The 19,243-nt window shown below is 39.2% G+C and overlaps 1 protein-coding gene across 3 annotated transcripts in view; it reads left to right on the top strand.

The window, feature by feature from the left end:
- Positions 1-19,243, top strand: part of LOXHD1 (lipoxygenase homology PLAT domains 1) — a 277,309-nt gene that overhangs the window by 208,356 nt on the left and 49,710 nt on the right. For 2 of the 3 annotated variants that reach the window (XM_043977280.1, XM_043977283.1), the window contains 3 exons: positions 212-347; positions 1,859-2,067; positions 10,655-10,840. In XM_043977280.1, coding sequence (XP_043833215.1) covers positions 212-347; positions 1,859-2,067; positions 10,655-10,840 — 531 coding nt within the window. The remainder of the gene's footprint in view (positions 1-211; positions 348-1,858; positions 2,068-10,654; positions 10,841-19,243) is intronic. The other variant, XM_043977281.1, reaches the window with a different exon arrangement.

Raw genomic sequence — 19,243 nt, forward strand, 5'->3', positions numbered from 1 at the left:
GGCTGGTGCTTTATCCACTGCACCACCTAGTTGCCCCCACAGTCTTCTTTCTATGTAGAAAGCCAGTGATCTGAGCTCCAATAAAGCCTAAAGACAGGGCCCTTGACTTTACCATATCCTACCATCTCCATAGTGACAGACTTAATGTGTGGAAATGGTTTGAGACTCAGAGAGTAATGACCTTCAAATTCCCTCTATTTCTTCTGGTCAGGAATACCAAGGTGACCGAAGCAGCAATTGCAGCAGCCCTGCTGACTTTTGGGAGATGACCCTCAGTTCCAAGATGAGTGAAATCGATATAGATACTGTGACTGGCCCTCTGGTGAACTATGTTCAGGAAGGTCCACGTAAGACACTGCCCCTGGTGGGGAAGAGAAGCTGGGAGGAGGCCAAAGAACCTGTGAGAGGGGAGATAAACTGGGCTAGCAACAGGAACAATGGAAATTCAGTACCTGTCTAGTCCATGCTGCTGCTGTCCACTGTACTGAAAGGGGCCCTTTTTTCAGCTAGGAAAATGGGACTAGTGACTTACTGTCAGTTAAGAGCTGATTCGGAGTTGTAGCTCCATTTGATGAGTGCTATGTTGCCTCACTTTGTCACAAAGAGTTCTAGACATTTCCAATCAATCAATCATTCCTTCAGCCACAATAACAGTTGCTTGTATGTTTACCTCTACATGCTTTTCAAAATGCTTTCATATCCATTAGCTCATAGCAGGCAGTAGTGAAAAAAGGACTGAATTAAGCTTTTGGGGAATTGGGTTCATATCCCAGGCTCTGTGTGACCTCAGGTATCATTTAAGCTCTCTAGGCCTATGTTCTTTCATCTGAAAAAGTGGGATATCATAAACAACAACAATGCTAATGATAGCTTGCATATGGATAGTGCTTTCCTATGAGGAACATAGTACAAATTGTTTTATTTGCACTATATTTGCACTGAGGTTTCTAGAAGTTAAGTAACTTACCTACAGGCACACAGCCAGCTAAGTCCCATGTTCTTTCCACTATGTTAGGCTGTCTTTCTATACAAATGCCCATCTATTTCATAGCATTGTTGCATCAAAAAAGATGATGGCTGGGGCAGCTAGGTGGTGCAGTGATAGAGCACTGGCCCTGGAGTCAGGAGTACCTGAGTTCAAATCCAGCCTCAGACACTTAACACTTACTAGCTGTGTGAACTTGGGCAAGTCACTTAACCCCAATTGCCTCACTTAAAAAAAAAAAAGATAATGGCTTATAAAAGTATTTTGAAAAACATAAAGTTCTATACCAGAGATAGGAAAACTATGGTTCAACACTTGCTTTTACATGTTTGGTGAGCTAAGAATGAGTTTGGGGTTTTTTTCCATTTTAAAAAATATGGGGCAGCTAGGTGGCACAGTGGATAGAGCACTGGCCCTGGATTCAGGAGGACCTGAGTTCAAATCTTACCTCAGACACTTGACACTTACTAGCTGTGTGACCCTGGGCAAGTCACTTAACCCCAATTGCCACACACACACACACACACACACACACACACACACACACACACACACTAAAACTTATTTTAAAATGTAAAATCCATTCGTGCCTCACAGGCTATACAAAAACAAGTGTTGAGCCTTAATTTGCTGACCCCTCTTCTATACCAATGAAAAAAGATTATCTCCTTTTATCCTTATATTTAGGGAATCTTCTGTCTTCCACAGATAACAAAATGGTCGTTGACCAGTCAGGAAAGGCTTAGATCAATTCTATCTTAGAGGCAGGGGACTGAACTAAATGGTTATTGTCAGCTTTATAGTTATGAGAGTCTGTGTCCCCTCACCTGCTATACACTAATCACAACCAGGGTCCCTGGGCATCTGTTGCAGTGATTCCTTACCATGTGACCATTACCACGGGTGAGCACAAGGATGCAGCCACTGATAGCCGTGCCTTCATCATCATTATTGGGGAGGATGATGAGGTGTCCAACCGCATCTGGCTGGATTACCCCGGGACAAAGAAAGGTTTCAGCTGTGGCTCTGTGGAGAAGTTCTATGTCGTTGGCCTGGATGTAGGAGTCATCAAGAAAATAGAGGTGCCAGCCCCAGGAAACCCTTGGACTGAAACTCACAATGTTATCTCTTTAGCAAAAAGGGACTTTCTTCCTTCCTTCCTTCCTTCCTTCCTTCCTTCCTTCCTTCCTTCCTTCCTTCCTTCCTTCCTTCCTTCCTTCCTTTCTTCTTTCTTTCTTTCTTTCTTTCTTCTTTCTTTCTTTCTTTCTTTCTTTCTTTCTTTCTTTCTTTCTTTCTTTCTTTCTTTCTTCTTTCTTTCTTTCTTTCTTTCTTTCTTTCTTTCTCTAGTAACCCTGATGTATATCTTGCCACTGGACCCAGATGGCTCTAGAGGAGAAATTGAGGCTGATGACTTCACACCCTGCCCCCTCAAATCCAATTCACTGAAAGTCAAAACATCACCTCCCAATGTCATGGTCCTCTTTGAGAATGAAGGACAAACAACTACCATAATGGTGGGAGGGAGCTGAAGGTGAAAGGAGTAAAGAAAAACAAAGGGGAACATGCCCTGAAGCCCCAGGACATATTATGCATGGTGTGATAGAAAGACTGCCAGTCTTCAAATCAGGACCTCAGGCTTTAATCTTTTTTCATTTTATCAGATCTCTATTTTTTTATTATATGTAAAGATAGTTTTAAACATTCACTATTTTTGATTATTTTTTTCAACATTCAATTTTGTAAGATTTTGAGTTCCAAATTGTTCTCCCATGCTCCCTTCCCTCTCTCCTCCCAATGCCAGCTAACAATCTGACGTAGGTTAACTTGGGCTTAATCTCGACACTGACCCATTGTGTGATCTTGAGCAAGCTACTTAGCCTTTTAGTGTTCAAGTTTCCTTATTTGCCCAATGGAGATAATTATGGTACTTGCCCCCTATGTTGGGAATCACAGCTATGACCTATTTTCCCTGTAAGAGTGACAGGTTTGCAATGAACCATATATACTCTTACTCAGTCTACCTTCTGGCCAAAGATCCACATATGCAAGATGTTGTGAACCTGTCATGAAGGGTGGAACCCATGTTTGGTGAAAATGTTCTTTGAGTTGTTTCTCCCCGAGTGAGAATAGGTCTGCATTGGATATACCCACAATTTCACTTAGTCCCTTTGTAACCAAGCAATTTGGTGGTGCAGTGGATAAAGTGCCAGGCTTGGAGGCAGGAAGACTACTCTCTGTGAATTCAAATCCAGCCTCAGACACTCACTAGCTGTGTGATCCTGAGCAAGTCACTTACCTGTTTACCTTAGTTCCTCATCTGTAAAATGATCTGGAGAAGGATATGGCAAACCACTTTAGTACTTCTGCCAAGAAAACCCCAAGTGGGGTCATTAAGGGTCAGACATAACTGAAAAGTGACTCAACAACAACAAAAAATTGTGAAATAACCAGCTAATTTAAAGTTGTGGCCCTTATCTGGATTAAATTCAGGCTCATAAGCTCTTAGAGTTAGATGGGGTTTTAATGATTATCCACTTCAGCCCCCTTATTTTATAGTTGAAGAAACAGAAGCCAAGAGAAGCTAAGTGACTTATGTAGGGTCATAAAGGTCATTAGTAACACAGCTGGAGTTCAAACCCATGTTCTCTGACTTCATTCCAGTATTCTTTCTACCATGCTAAAACACTGGCTTCACTCTAGCCAAGTAAGATAAGATGATTCCTGTCAAGATAATAAAGTGTCTAAAATAGTATTGGAAGCATTTAGAAAAGTTTATTGTGTTATAAAAGCTGTTATTATTATTGTTCATGCTTTTAAAATCCTATACACATTAGTCTTGGGGGCAGCTAGGTGTCACAGTGGATAGAGCACTGTCCCTGGAGTCAGGAGAACCTGAGTTCAAATCTTACCTCAGACACTCACTTAACCCCATTTGCCTTAAAACTTCCAGGGCCATCTCCAGTCATCCTTATCTATATCTTGCCACTGGACCCAGATGGTTCTGGAGGAAAGAGTGAGGTTGGTGACCTTGCTCAGCCCTCCCTCACTTAAATCCAATTCACTACAAGTCATGACATCACCCTGATGTCATGGTTCTCTTTGAAAAAGAAGACAGACAACAATAACACATTAGTCAATCGATCAGTCAGCAGGTATTATCACTTACTATATACCAGGTATTATACTAAGCACCAGAGATATGACAAAAGGCAAGAACATGCCCTGTCCTCAAGGAGTGTACACTCTAATGGGAAGGCAACATGTAAATAACTAGGTTGATACCAAATATATACAGAGTAGCTGGAAGATTATCTGAGACAGGGAGGCACTAACAACTAGAGGGACTGGGAAAAGCCTTCTCCAGAAGACAGGACTGGAGCTGATTCTTGGAGAAGACCAAAGGAACCAAAAGATAGAGGTAGAGGGACAGAGCATTTCCAGGCAGAGGCAAACACCAGTGCAAAGGTATGGAGATGTTAGATGGAGTGTTGCATTCAGGAATTGCAAGTAGAGCAGGATATCTAATCTTAGAATATGTAAAGGGGAGGGAAGTAAAAGAAGTCTGGAAAGGTAGGAAGGGCTCAGGTTGTGAGGACTTTTTAATGCCAAACAGAGATGTTTATATTTGATCTTGGAGATAATAGGAAGCCACTGGAGACAATTGAACAGAGAAGTGACATAGTTGGATCCATGTTTTGCAAGTAATATATGCATTTATGTATACATGTTGAATAATAATGGTAACAACAACAATAGTAACATCTAAAATTTATCTAGGCTTTAAGGTTTGCAAAAAGCTTTAACTACTCCATGGTGGCAAACTTGTCAAATGCCACATAACTTTTAGTGCAGTATAATTTTTGACTGAGGCTAAAGCTGAGCATGAATTGAGGAGAAATTTGAGTCTCAGCTTCAAACACAAATTCTCCTTGAGTTGACTTAGCTTTTAAATTTTATTAATTTTTGTTACATTTTAAGTTTTGAATGGTCTCTGTCCCTCCTTCCCTACCCCACACTAAAGAAGGCCACCATTTGACACAGATTTATAAACATATGTATAACCATACTATGCATACTTCTATAATCAATTCTTTTTCTGGAGGTGCATAGCATCTTCCTTCATAGACCTTTGTAGTTGATTTAAATATTTATAATAGTCAGAATAACTTGGTCATTCACAGCTATTGTTTGACTATATAGAACATTCTCTTGGTTCTGTTCATTTCACTTTTCATTATTTCATGTGGCTGGCTTTCCATGTTTTTTTAAAATCAGACAGGTCATCATTTCTTGTAGCACAGCAATATTCCAACACGATCATACACCACAACTTATTTAGCCATTCACCAATGAGTTGACTGTGTTACAAAATGTTTCTTCCACACCTTCTCCTAAACCCCCAACACTTTTCATCAGTGGTTAGTCTTGTGGATAGTCAGTCTTGGTTGATTCAAGATAGATTATACTTTTGAAGCTTAGTTTGGTTTTAAATTTTCCTGTATTGCTAATTTAGCAATAAAAAGCTATAAAATAACACTTTTTGCCCCCAATGTCTCTTCATACCTAAGGTATTTTGAAATTAGCTATTTAAAAATTTTTTATACTATTGATTTTCCCCACAATTTTAGACTGTTGGCAAAAATTATATCATAGAATATTATACCAGGAAGGAATATCAAAAGGGATCTGGCTGAAACTCCACATTTTATAGATGAGAATGCTGAATTCTTGAGAGAGCAAGTGAAGTGCCTAAGGTCATAGTCAGAGAAGGAGCCCCAGTAACCTAGCTCCCTGTCCAGTGTTTGTCCACTATTTCATGATGCTTCCTTGAAATTACGAGAGATCTGAGAGGTCATCTGGTCCAACCTTTCACCTATTTTGGAGATACCACAGGTCCCTTCTTCATTGTGCTTGCTTCAGTACTTCAGGAATCTAGGCTTTTTGTCAACCTGAGTACTCCTTTCACCAGTGAAGACTGAAGTGTGTCTGCTCCAGGAGATGGTTTTCATGAATTGCCTTGAGGGGAAAAAATAGAATGAAATAAAGTAAAATAAAATTCTTCCCCAGTGGCCAGATTCCTGGTGATGAACCAGGGCTTCCCAGGGCTTCTGACTCTAAGGCCAGGGTCCTTTCTGCTACCCCAGGATGCTTGGCCTTTCTGAGTAATCACTGGGGAGGTGAGATAATGGCCTTTATCTCAGTAATACAGTCTTATCTCTTCTCAACAAACTGCACATTTTATTTTTGGCGGATAAAATTTCCATTTCAGCTTTTAAATGTTTTTAAATTGCTCTATGAAACAAATTTCTGAAGAAATGTTACATTAATAAAGTAAGCTGAAATGATAAAGAATTAGTTTAGCATAGGAAGCTATTCTTTGGTTGTCTCTCCTTTTCCACATAAACCCCCCATAATGCTCAATTAAGTAAAAAGAATATGATTCGATATGTGTGTCATGCTTCTCTCATCAACTAGGTTATAATCCCTTTGCAGACAAGTATAGAAACATAGGAATCTTATGCTTCTGCTTGCACCACTGCACCCCAGGATGGACCTGAGCACATAGTGAGGGTGCAAATTCACCAAGGATGGTTCTATTTATAATTCTGCTGCCAGAGTTATCAGTTCAAACTAAAACCTGCCTTAATGGGTCCTGTCAACAAGCATTTGCCCACCAGTAGTATAAATGCATGACAATCCTATTGGTAAAATTTAATTTACTCCTTTAGGTAAAATTTAACCCAATGGCTAAAATATAATTGAATTTATATTTTTCAGATAAAAGGAAAACACTTATGAGTCTTGGAAACATGTGTAAACTGAAGCTTAGTCCGTACATTTACTAATTATTCTTCTATATAATGAAATTAACTGTAAATAATAGTTTTCTTGGAGTGGTAATAAGACACTGCTAGAACAAACTACTGTAACAAGTCACCTTTGCATAACACTTAAAGACTTTTAAGGCACTTTCCTTACTACAATCCTTTGAGGCAAGTAAAATCAGTATTATTGTCCACGTTTTACAAATAAGGAAACTGAATCACAGAAAGGGGAAATAGTAATACAACTAGAAATTGTGAACTTGAATTTTGAACCCAGGTCTTTAGACTTGAAATCCAGTCCTTTTTTCCTCCATAACAGGAACCCTAAGATGCAGGCTAGGATGTTGTAAAGAGCTTAAGGGTGTTTTGTCTCTTCCTGGGACCGAGTTCCAAAATCGATCCAAAATCCTCATCTTACAAAAGAGGAAACCAAAGCCCAAAGAAATTGAAAAGCTGAGGGTCAAACAGATAACATGAGGTAGAACCAGCCAGGATTTGAACTTAGGACCAGTGACTCCAAGATCAGTGCTCTTTCAACTGAATCACAAGGCCTGAGGAGAAGGGAACACAAAATAACAATAGTGCTGCTCAAACTGTGAAAACAAATCATGCAGACTCACTTTCCTGCTTTTATAACATCTCCCCCTACTTCTCTATCCAGATTCCTGGGTCTAGAAGCCTGAGGCACTGATTACATACCCCCACCACTCCCTTCATCCCCCAGCCCATGATCTGCATGGCAATCTGGCAGGGAAGAGACTGGTTTCTTCCTCGCTGCTATCCTTGTCCCAAACTGTCACCTAGAAACCCTTTGCCTCAATATGGCTATCTTAGCACAGAAAGCTAATCTCCTCCATGTGGAGTCTGGGTTCTTAATCTTCAGCAGCTGCGGAGGCACTGGCCCTGGGAGGATTTTCCTACCAGGAGTTATGCAGCTGATAATATGAGTAATAGCTCCAAGCAGGTCAGCAGTGGGGAGGGAGCCAAGGAAGTGGGATCTCTCAGCCCCATGGGGAGCTTATGTAGCAGGAAATGACTTTGACCAGTGATTTTTATTTTATTTTTTAAATTAAATTTCCAATCAATGAAAATTTGCCTTCTTTCCATCCCACTCACTCCCTCCTTGAGAAAGAAAAATAAAACCCTTATTACAAACATGTATGTATGGTTAAGCAAAACAAATTCCCTCATTAGCCATGTCTAAAATGATACATCTGATTGTGACATTTCCAGAAAGGGAACAAACCTCACAACCTACTGGTGTTTTCTTTCTTTCTTTCTTTCTTTCTTTCTTTCTTTCTTTCTTTCTTTCTTTCTTTCTTTCTTTCTTTCTTCCTTTCTTTCTTTCTTGGGCAGGGCAATGGGGGTTAAGTGACTTTCCCAGGGTCACACAGCTAGTAAGTGTCAAGTGTCTGAGGCCAGATTTGAACTCAGGTATTCCTGAATTCAGGGTTGGTGCTTTATCCACTGTGCCACCTAGCTGCCCCTCTGCTGGTGTTTTCTAACGTTCAGTATTGTTGTTGAATTGTTATGGTCACGTCCATCTCTCCATCACCCCCATTTGGGGTTTTCTTGGTAAAGATACTGGAGTAGTTTGCCATTTCTTTTATAGATGAGGAAACTGAGGCACACAAAGTTAAGTGATTTGCCCAGGGGCATGCAGCTAGTAGGTGTCTGAGGCTGGATTTGAACTCAGGACTTCCCAACTGTAGGCCTAGTGCTCTATCCCCTGTGCCACCTAGCTGCCCAGTGTTCTATAATAGGGGAAGATGAGGAGGAGAATGTTCCAGGTATGGGGGACAGAGAAAATGCCCAAGATGCCGTATCTTGTTCATGGAACAGTCAGGAGGCTGGTGTCACTGGATCAAAAAAAAATGTGTTAGGAAGTAAAATATAAAAAAGACTGGAAAGGTAAGAGGGGGCTACGTTATGAAAGGCTTTGAATGTCAGAGTAGTGAGCCACTGGAGTTTATTGAGTAGGGGAGTGACATGGTTGGACCTGTGCATTAGGTGGCTGAATGGGGGATGGATTGGAGTGTGGAGAGACTTAAGGCAGGCAGACACACCAGCAGGCTATTGTAATAGTGATAGGTGATGAGAGTCTGCATCAGAGTGGTGGCTGTGTCACTTAATCCCTCACAGCCTCAGTTTCCTCACCTATAAAATCGAGATAATAATAGTGCCTACCTCACAGGGTTGTTGTGAGGATCAAAGGAGAATATATACATACACACATAAATAATATATACACATACATATTATATACATACATGTACATAATATAAACAAATATTAATGCATGTCTTTGCAAACATTAAAGTCTATGTAAATATTTATTGATATTATTATATAGGCAAAAACCTTTCTGATATGACTTATATGATACACACCTGAAAATATCTCTCTGGCCAATGTCATGATGCCTAAAATTTTTCCATAAACATTTTATTCCCTTAGAAAAAGTATTGCTTTCTTTCAGAGGCACCCCTCAGCCCCCTCTTTAAAACCAACAACAACAACATCTAAGATCTTAGAGAAGATTAAGGCATTAAGTAAATCCATAGTAGTGTGTTAGTAAACTGGCAGATTCCCTTTCCTCCCTAACAGGGAAGACCTGGGTCAGGATGAGAGTCTTGAGTGTTCAAAGCCTGAGGGTGCCCCAAAAGGAAGAAAGATGGGCACAGAAAGGAGAGGCTGGTATGCTAAAGATAGATATGGTTTCTTCCATGATTTTGCCCTTGGCACATCTTAATCACTATAACATAATCTTTGATAGTCATAGGTGTTTTTATCTTTAAAATAAAAGAGTTGAACTATATGATTTCTAAGGTCTCTTGAAACACTATCAATCATAGGATAATAAAATTTAGAAATGGAAAGGAAATTAGAGACCATATCATCCAACCTTTCATTTTAAAGATAAGGAGAATAGGACTCAGAGGTTAAGCAACTTGCCTGAGATCACACAGGTCCCATGATATTAGGGACTCCTAGCTTATACTCAACTTGTTGATTTAACTTATACTTTTTATCGCCCCTGTGTTCAGTGGCTTTATGACAATTGTTTCTGACTTTATAACACTTTTCTTTAAAAAAAGACCATCTTTAGTTTTTACATCACCTTCATTTGCAAATGCATCCCTCTCCTTTTCCCCCTTTCCAGAAAACCCATCCTTGTAACAAAGAATGAAAAAGAGAAAAAAAATGAAAAAGCACCTTATCAAAACTAACCAACATAAAGTGAATATGATAGTAGTCAACAACTTAGTTGTGACTAGTAGTGACATACAGTCACTACCTTTTCAAAGAAGGGAGGGTGGTGCTTTTTCTATATTTTCTATATATTTTGGGGGGATCAAACTTGGTCATTATAATCCAACAACAGTTTCCCCCCCTTTCCCAGTTCTCCTTCATTGTTTTTATCAATGATCATGTTAACATAGTGCATTGTCTTTCTTGGTTCTGCTTACTTCACTTTGCATCAGTTCATGTAAGTCTTCCCATGTTTTCCTATAGTCTTCATATTCATTGTTTCTTTATAGAACAGTAGCATTCCATTTACATTTCTGTACCACAATTTGTTTAGGCATTCTCCAACCAATGGACACCTACTCTGTTTCCAGTTCTTTGCTACCACAAAAGTGTTGCTATAGATATTTCAGTGTGTACAGAACCTTTCTGTCTTTGACGTCGTTGGGGTATATGTCTAACAGTGAGATCTTTGGGTCAAAGAGGAGGGACAACTTACTATCTTAGTGTAATTTCAAATTGTTTTCTAGAATGGTTGGACCAATCATAACATTACTTTTCACTGTGCACCTCCTGTTTATCTGTTGTCTCATAGCTGGGTCATGATGGAGCCTCACCAGAGAGCTGTTGGCTGGTAGAGGAGTTGTGTGTCGCTGTGCCTACCAAGGGGAGCATGTACACCCTGCGCTGTGACTGTTGGCTGGCAAAGGATCGTGGTGATGGTCTGACCTCTAGTGTCTTTGACCTCCTAGATGCTGTGTTTGTGAATATTGGTGTGAAGGTACAGAACATAGACAGAGTCCACGAAATAACTAAGATCCAAGAGCCGAGTCAAAAGGTGCTCCATGGACAACATCTGTATACCTGAACCAACAAAATATAGACAGACAGACAGACAGACAGACACACACACACACACACACATGCTGAACAAATGGCTGAATCATGAGGATTTTTTATAGAAATGGAGGTTTCTAATATCAATTTAGGGTCAGGTTATTGCCACCAGAAACTACAGAAAGGTTATCCTCAAGGAATTCAGATTTGTTGATGGATTCAGATTAGCATCTACTATATGCCTAGTGATAGATGATAAGGTAGCTAGATATGCACAGTGGAAGTTCACTAGCCTTTACAAACTAGCAGATGACAAATCCCTGTACTAAAGACATAAAACCCCAAATGTCTTTGAGAATTCAATAAATAAACTGTGCTTAAACTAGAACATCATTTAAGATGAGGACACTGTCACCCAGAATTGCCTGGATGTCATAATGATCTATTAGATATACCAAATAATTGTAATCTCCAAACTACATGAAATGAAAAACTTTCAAAATATAGAGACCAATAGTTATCCCTGTTGTGTTGGCTGCTACTAATATTGTACTAAAGAAGTTTCCACTGAGTCTGATTCAATATTTTAAAGCAATCATTGTATATACCTCTGTAAGAGGTCAGAGAACATGAAATGTAAAAGAAAAATAGGAAAACAAATTGTCTGAACTCCACGAAAAAAATTGTAAGAATGAGATTTTTAAAAAGTAACAATATTGATAACTTATTTGTATGAACAAAAGCTACTTGCAGACAGAGACTGTCTTTGTATTATTATCACCTGACCTACTGCTGGCACACAGTAGCTGCTAAATCAGTGCTTGTTGAATTGAACTGAGGTATTTTCATGTTTACAAAGAACCTTCCTGACAACAAGGTAATGGTGATAACACTAGCTGCCCTTCCTATTTCCCAAAAGTATTATGAAGGACAAATAAGTCCTTCATAGTAGTATGTAAAAGAATGGGATAGATAACAGGCTTCAGTTTCCTCATTTGTAAAATGAGAGGGTTGAACTATATCAACCTAAAGTGTGTGTGTGCATGTGTGTATAATATATACAAATATGTTTACTTAATCTTAAAGTAGGAGGGAGAATTAGTGCTTCAACCCAATCCTAGGCCTTCTCCCATCCCCAGTCTATACAAGGGTCAAGGGCTCTCTTTCCCCCCTTAGATTCTACGATTCTACCTAATTAACATTGCTCCTGGTAGAATATTTTACATTTTTCGGGGCAGCTAGGTGGCACAGTGGATAGAGCACCTGCCCTGGAGTTAGGAGTACCTGAGTTCAAATCTGGCCTCAGAAACTTAATACTTACTAGCTGTGTTACCCTGGGCAAGTCACTTAACCCCAATTGCCTCACTGAAAAAAAATATATATATATATTTTACATTTTTTAATCTTCCATGTGAGATGCTTTCATTTGGTATTCAGAAAAATCCTTTGAGGTAGGTGTGGCAGAGATTATTATTCAAAATTGACAGATGAGAAAACAGATTTATTTGATCATAGGAAATGTGATACTGTAGAAAGAATGCCAGGCTGGAATGAATAGACCTGGATGCCAGTTCTGTCACAGGAACTAATGAATTGTGTGACCTTGGGCAAGTCACTTCGCTTCTGGGATCATCAGTGTCCTCATTTATAAAATAAAGAGGGTTGGATTTGAAGGATCTCTAGGCTTCTTGAAGGCAGTGATGATTTCACTTTTAGTTCTGTATCCCCATTAGCATGTTGCATGGTACAAGTGATGAATGCTTGTTCATTGATCAATTTAGCTAAGGCCCAGCTTCAATAGTTTATGATTCTGTTGATTTTTAAAATGTTGTTACTCTATTCTTTCTTTATTTAAAGCCCTTTAATAGCTTCCTGTGGAACATGGTATAAAGTAAAAAACTCCAAGACTCAATACAGTTTGGTTCTCTTTGCATATACTAAGTACTTAATAAATATTGTTCTCTGAGTGGTAGAATTGGGGAGCAGAAAGAACATTGGATTAGAAACCAGAAGATATGACATTCTGCTCTTGCTTTTGTCACTAACCAGCTGTCACAACTTATTGTTGGGAAGTCCTTCACATTTCTGGACCCCAATTTGCTCATCTGTAAAATGGGTCTGTTCAATCGAATGACCTCTAAGGATGATTCCATTACAGAAGCCTACCACCTATGTGACTTTGGGCAAATCACTTCGGCTCCCCAGGCTCCAATTTCTTTTTTTTATTATTTTTTTTCTTAATAAAAGCATTTTTATTATTTTCCAGTTACATATAAGGATAGTTTTCAACAGGCTCCAATTTCTTCATTTGTAAAATGAGAAAGTTGGACAAAATGACCTCTGAGGTCTCTTTCCAGCTATAAATATATTATTAGTTCCCATGAGATCAGTAAATTCTTTCTAGTTTTGACCTACTGTGAGTTGTGGTGAAGTCGACTTGCCTGCATTTACAGTGGCCTTTATGTAAGCTTGTAGTAGAGCCAAAACCAGAGCTCAATGCTCCTGATTCCAACTGCAGGACTATTATATGTACTTTGCGATGATCAAATCCCCAGAAAGCACAATAGTGTTGTCATTCTGGAAACATTATTATTCACCCCCTATAAGGCGCAATGTGGGAAACTGGAAAAAAGATTGACTTTGGAAGACCTAGGTTCAAATCCCAACTCTGATACTGCTACTACCTGTATAACCTTAGTCCATTAAGCCCCTGGGGTTCATTGTCCATATCTGATGAGAGTTTGGAGCAGATGGCTTGTGAGTCATCCAGCTCCAGGGTTATGAGCCTAAGAGTCTACATGCAAGGCATGACAGTATTCCCTAGGCACCAAAAGATCTTTATGACATGGGATTTGTTCTCAAGGAGCTTGTAATCTAATGGAAGTAAGGATGAGTGCACCAAAATGATTCGAGTATGAAGAATAGGCTAATTGTTATGAGAAATGTGAGGAGAAAGGAGTCATTTTCACTTGAAGGGAAGGGGGGGTCATAGAAGGGCTTCATTGAGGAGATGCCATCTGAATTGGCCTTTGAAGAGATGGAGGCCATTCCAGGAATGTGGGGGATATAGAATGAGCAAAAGCTGAGAGTTGTGGGGAGACTAGGCTGGGGGAACAGAGTGAAGGAAAGCAGCAGAAGCTACGGCTGGGCAGGTTATTGGAGCCAGGTTGTCAAGGGCCAATTTGGCATTCGGGTGGTTGTATAGATGGGGGCCCAGCCATGCCTATGTGGACCCCTGAATGGCTCTGGAAAGCAGGAAGAGTGAAGTTATATCAGAGCCAAAACCCTCCTGGTTATGTTCCAATAGATTCAAATGAAAGAACTGAGATATTGGGCCCTCAAAACAAAACAAACCCAAAAGGTTTCTAATAGAAACACTGGTAAGCAGGAGAATCAGCACATGGGCCTGCCAGGTGGCACAACCCAAGCCTTGGTGCAGCTCAGAACTCTGTCTCCTGGGAAGGGAAATTCTCCTCTGCTGCATGATAGACACTGCCAGAACTTAGTATTCCTGTCCTTCTACCCTGATGCTGAGTTACTGATTTGTGTGTGTGTGTGTGTGTGTGTGTGTGTGTGAGAGAGAGAGAGAGAGAGCATGTGTGTGTGCCTACACACATGCATAGAGAGACACACCACAGGTTTAACTCAGTGTATGCAAATCTGGTGTGTGAACATCTGGATTCACACCAGAGGTCTTCCCTGGGCAAAAAAATCATTACTGACATATGTGAGTGTATGCACCGGCTCACAGGTGCATAGAAGACAAACTACAGGTGTAACTCAGTGTAAGGAAGTGTGGTGTGTGAACATCTGGATTCATACCAGAGTTCTTCCCTTGACAAAATAGTCATCTGTCTTTCTGTAGCTATCTTCCCAGGACTTTTAGGATAGAGTTGGAATGAAAGGAAATGTTTGGATCACAAGTTGTCAGGAACACATCTGGGGAGAGAGAGGAGACAGAGAGACAGAGAGACAAAGACAGAGACAGAGAGACAGAGAGAGGAGAGAGAGAGACAGAGAGGAGAGAGATACAGAGACAGAAAGACAGACAGTGACAAAGAGAGACAGAAAGAGAGACAGAGAGGAAGGGAGAGAGAGAAGGAAGGGAGAAGGGAGAGATAGAGAGAGACAGAGAGAGACAGAGAAAGATGCAGAGACAGAGAGACAAAGAAAGAAAGACAGATACAGAGAGACAGAGAAAAAAAGACAGAGAGAGACAAAGAGAGAGACAGAGAGAGATACATAGACAGGGAGACAGAGAAAGAAAGAGGCAGAGAGACAGAGATAGAGAAAGAGACACAGAGAGGCAGAGACAGAGTGAGAAACATAGAGACAGAGACACACACACAGATACAGAGACAGAGAGAGACAGAGACAGAGACAGAGAGAGAAGGAATCCAGATCTCCTAAGAGCTCAGAAGGCCAGAACCCCATCTTGTTCACATCTCACAGCTGGTTTTCCCAAGAGACAATGAATTGGGCTCCTGGGTTTCTCTGTTTCCTTGTTTGTTTAAATGCCCATCTGTTTACATGGCAGCCAAAACAGTGGGGCACCTGCGAGTTTGATCAGGTTACCTTCTATCAGAGGAATGGCTTTCTTCCTCTTTTCTGTTTCTCTTTTAATGCCCAGCCTGGCCTTAAAGGGCCACCTTAGTCTTACCTCTTCCATGAAGCCTTCCCTGAATAGGGAAGGGAATGAGCATGTTTATAGTGCCTACCATGTTGGTCCAGTCCCTTCTCTCTGCTTTTCTAAATTCCTGTGGCATGTATTATCCTGACTAGACAACCTAGGCCTTGATTATATTTATATTTAATACTACACATTAAACAATCCCACTTCTTTAGAAGTTGGACTTAGAATCATAGAATTCAGAGCTAGAAGATGCCCTAGGAATCATCTCCTCCATTCTATGTGTTTTACAGACAGGGAAACTGAGGCTTATAGCGATGATTTCCATAATCACCCAGGGAATTAGTAGCAGAGCCAGTATTAGAATCCAAGTCTTCTTTCTCCTATACTAGACTACCTTCTAATAACCTTAATCATCTACAACATAGCTGGGAGCCCAGAAATGAAAAAACAACAACTAAAACAGATTTCTCAGATATGTTAAAAGTAGCTGTTACAAACCTCCTGTACCATAAATCAAACTCTCAGGTGCCCACCCAGAGCCTTACAGACTTAGTGATGTGTGTAAAAATAAGGATACAGAGTTAGTTAACAAGCTTGCTTAGGATAGAAGCAGACTAAAAGGTGGGTTATGGGCTCCAAGAGGCAATGATGTCAATAGGAAGTCCCAGTCTGAGAGCAAGGGAGGAGACAGGAGAACCAACAATAAGAGCACAGAAGCCTGGCACTGTTTAATGTTATTATTATTCATATTTGATAGTCTCTCTGCCATAAGAATTACTAAGTGCTTTCCATGTGCAGTCTAGAGTGCAGAGCAGGATCTGTGCCAATTAATTTCAATTGTACATGCATTTATTAAGTACTCATTATGTTCCAGGCAGTGTGCTGGGGATAGATAACAATGGCAAAAAATGAATAGTTCCTTCCCTCAAAGAGCTTACATTTTTTTTTTCTTTAAAAAATTATTTATGCTTAACATTGCTTTCTTTTTAAATTTTGAACTCCAAATTCTCTTCCTCTCTCCTAATCCTCCCCCACCCACTGAGAAGGCAAGCCATGTGATCTCAATTATACATGTGGACTCATGCAAATCATTTCCAGATTAGCAATATTACAAGGGAAAACAAGAAAGATAAAGAAAGCAAGAAAATTATACTTCAATTTGCACACCGAGTTCATCAGTTTTCTCTCTGGAGGTAGATAGCATTTTTTGTCATGAGTCCTCTAGAATTGTCTTGGATCATTGTGTTGATCAGAGTAGCCAAGTCTTTCACAGTTGATCATCATTACAACCTTACTGTTACTAAGCATAATGTTCTGATTCTTCTCACTTCATTTTGAGTCAGTTCATATAGGACTTCCCCAGGTTTTTCTGAAACTACCCCCCTTGTCATTTCTTATAGCATAATAATACCCCATCATAATCATATTCCATAACTTGTTCAGACATTACCCAATTGATGAGCATTGGCCTTAATTTCCCATTATTTGCCACCATAAAAAGAACTGCTCTAAATATTTTTATACATATAGGTCCTTTTCCTTTTCCTTTGATCTCTGTGGGATACAGATCTAGTAATACTATTATTGGATCACAGTTTTATAGCTCTTTGGTCAGTAGTTCCAAGTTATACTCTAGCATGATTGGACCAGTTCACAACTCCACCAATAGCTTATTAGTGTACTTATTTTTCTACATCCCCTCTGTTTGTCATTTCGGTTATGTGTGAGGTGGTACATCACAATTATTTTAAATTACATTTCTATAATCACTAATGCTTTAGAATATTTTTCACATGACTATAGATAGCTTTAATTTCTTCTGAAAACTGCCTCTTTATATATTTTGACCATTTATCAATTGGGGAATGGCTCTTATTTTTACAAATTTAACTCAATTCTCTATATATTTGAGAAATTAGGCCTTTATCACAAAAACTTGCTATAAATTTTTTTGATATTGTTACATTGTCTTTGAGCAAAATGTGGTTTCCTGGTTATGTCTTTTAATTAGGTTTATTTTTGCTTTTGCTTTTGCTTTGTCTGAGATTGTGATTTCTACCCCTGCCTTTTTCATTTCAACTGAAGCATAATAAATTCTGTTCAGTCCTTTATTTTAACTCTGTGTATGTCTTTCTGTTTCAAATATGTCTCTTGTAAACAACATATTGTTGCATTCTGGTTTCTAATACCTTCTGCTATCCTCTCCCATTTTATAAATGAGCTCATTCCATTCACATTCACAGTTATGATTACTGTGTATTTCCTTCCATTCTGTTTTCTTCTATTTATCTTTTTTCCTCTTTTTATCCTATAACTCCTCAAAAGTCTGTTTTGCTTCTGATCACAGTGTCCCCTAATCCACCACCCCCTTTTGTCATTCCCCTACCTATTTCTCTTATTTCCTTCCTCTCCTATTTCCCTACTGGGTAAAATAGATTTCTATACCCAATTGAGTGTGTATATATATTCTTACCTTTTTGAACCAATTACAATGAGAGTGAGGTTCAAGGAGTACCCAACACCTCTCCATTTTCCCTTCCCTTATAAAATCTCTTCAATGTACAGCTTTTTAATGAGATGTTTTTCTCCATTCTACCTCTCCCTTCCCCTTGTCTCAATGTGTCCCTCTTTCTTATTTCTTCATTTTTTTTCGGAGATTATCTTGATATAGCTTACTAACATCCATGCCCTGTGTAACTATTGCCATAAATAGCTATGTAGACTACATCTAACTGCCCTAAAAATGGTAATGTTCTTAAGAGTTACATATATCATTTTCCTATATAGGAATATAAACAATTTAACTTTATTGATCCCTTATGATTTTTCTTTTATATTTACCTTTTAATGCTTCTCTGGAATCTCTTGTATTTGAATGTCAAATTTTCTAATTGGCTCTGGTCTTTTCATAAGTAATGCTTGAAAGTCCTCTAATTAAATTTAATTTCCATCCCCCTCCCCCAATGATTATATTCAATGTTTCTGGGTAGGTTATTATTGGTTTTAATTTTAGTTCATTTGCCTTCCAAAATAGAGTCTTGGGACTCTTCTGAGCAGAGGAGAGAATGAGGAACAATAGGAAGAAATTTCAAAGAGAAAAATATAGGTTCGATGTCAGAAAAAATTTCCTAAAAATTAGCTATCCAAAAATAGAATGGGCTATGTTGTAGGTGATGAATTCCCTCTCCAATCAAATATCATATTCCAAGACCTCAGCTCCTTTAACACGGAAGCTAACTCTTGACGATGGCTTTACAATATTTGAATTGTTTCTTGCTGCTTACAATATTTTCTACTTGACCTGAAAGCTCTGAAATTTGGCTATAATATTCCTGCAAATTTTCCTTTTGTGATCTCTTTCAGGAGGTGACTAGTAGATTGATTTCTTTCTTTCTTTCTTTCTTTCTTTCTTTCTTTCTTTCTTTCTTTCTTTCTTTCTTTCTTTCATTTTTTATTTTTGCGGTGCAATGAAGGTTAAGTGACTTGCCCAGAGTCACACAGCTAGTAAGTGTTTGAGTCTGGATTTGAACTCAGGTCCTCCTGATTCCAAGGCCAGTGCTTTATCCATGTGCCACCTAACTACCCCCTGACTGGTAGGTTTCGATTTCTTTTTTACTCTCTGGATCTAAGATATCAGGGCAGTTTTCCTTGATAATTTCTTGAAGCATGATATCTGAGCTCTTTTTATAGCTCATAGTTTTCAGGTTTATCTCC

This window comes from Dromiciops gliroides, chromosome 1, assembly GCF_019393635.1.
Source record: "Dromiciops gliroides isolate mDroGli1 chromosome 1, mDroGli1.pri, whole genome shotgun sequence".
Classification (NCBI taxonomy): domain Eukaryota; kingdom Metazoa; phylum Chordata; class Mammalia; order Microbiotheria; family Microbiotheriidae; genus Dromiciops; species Dromiciops gliroides.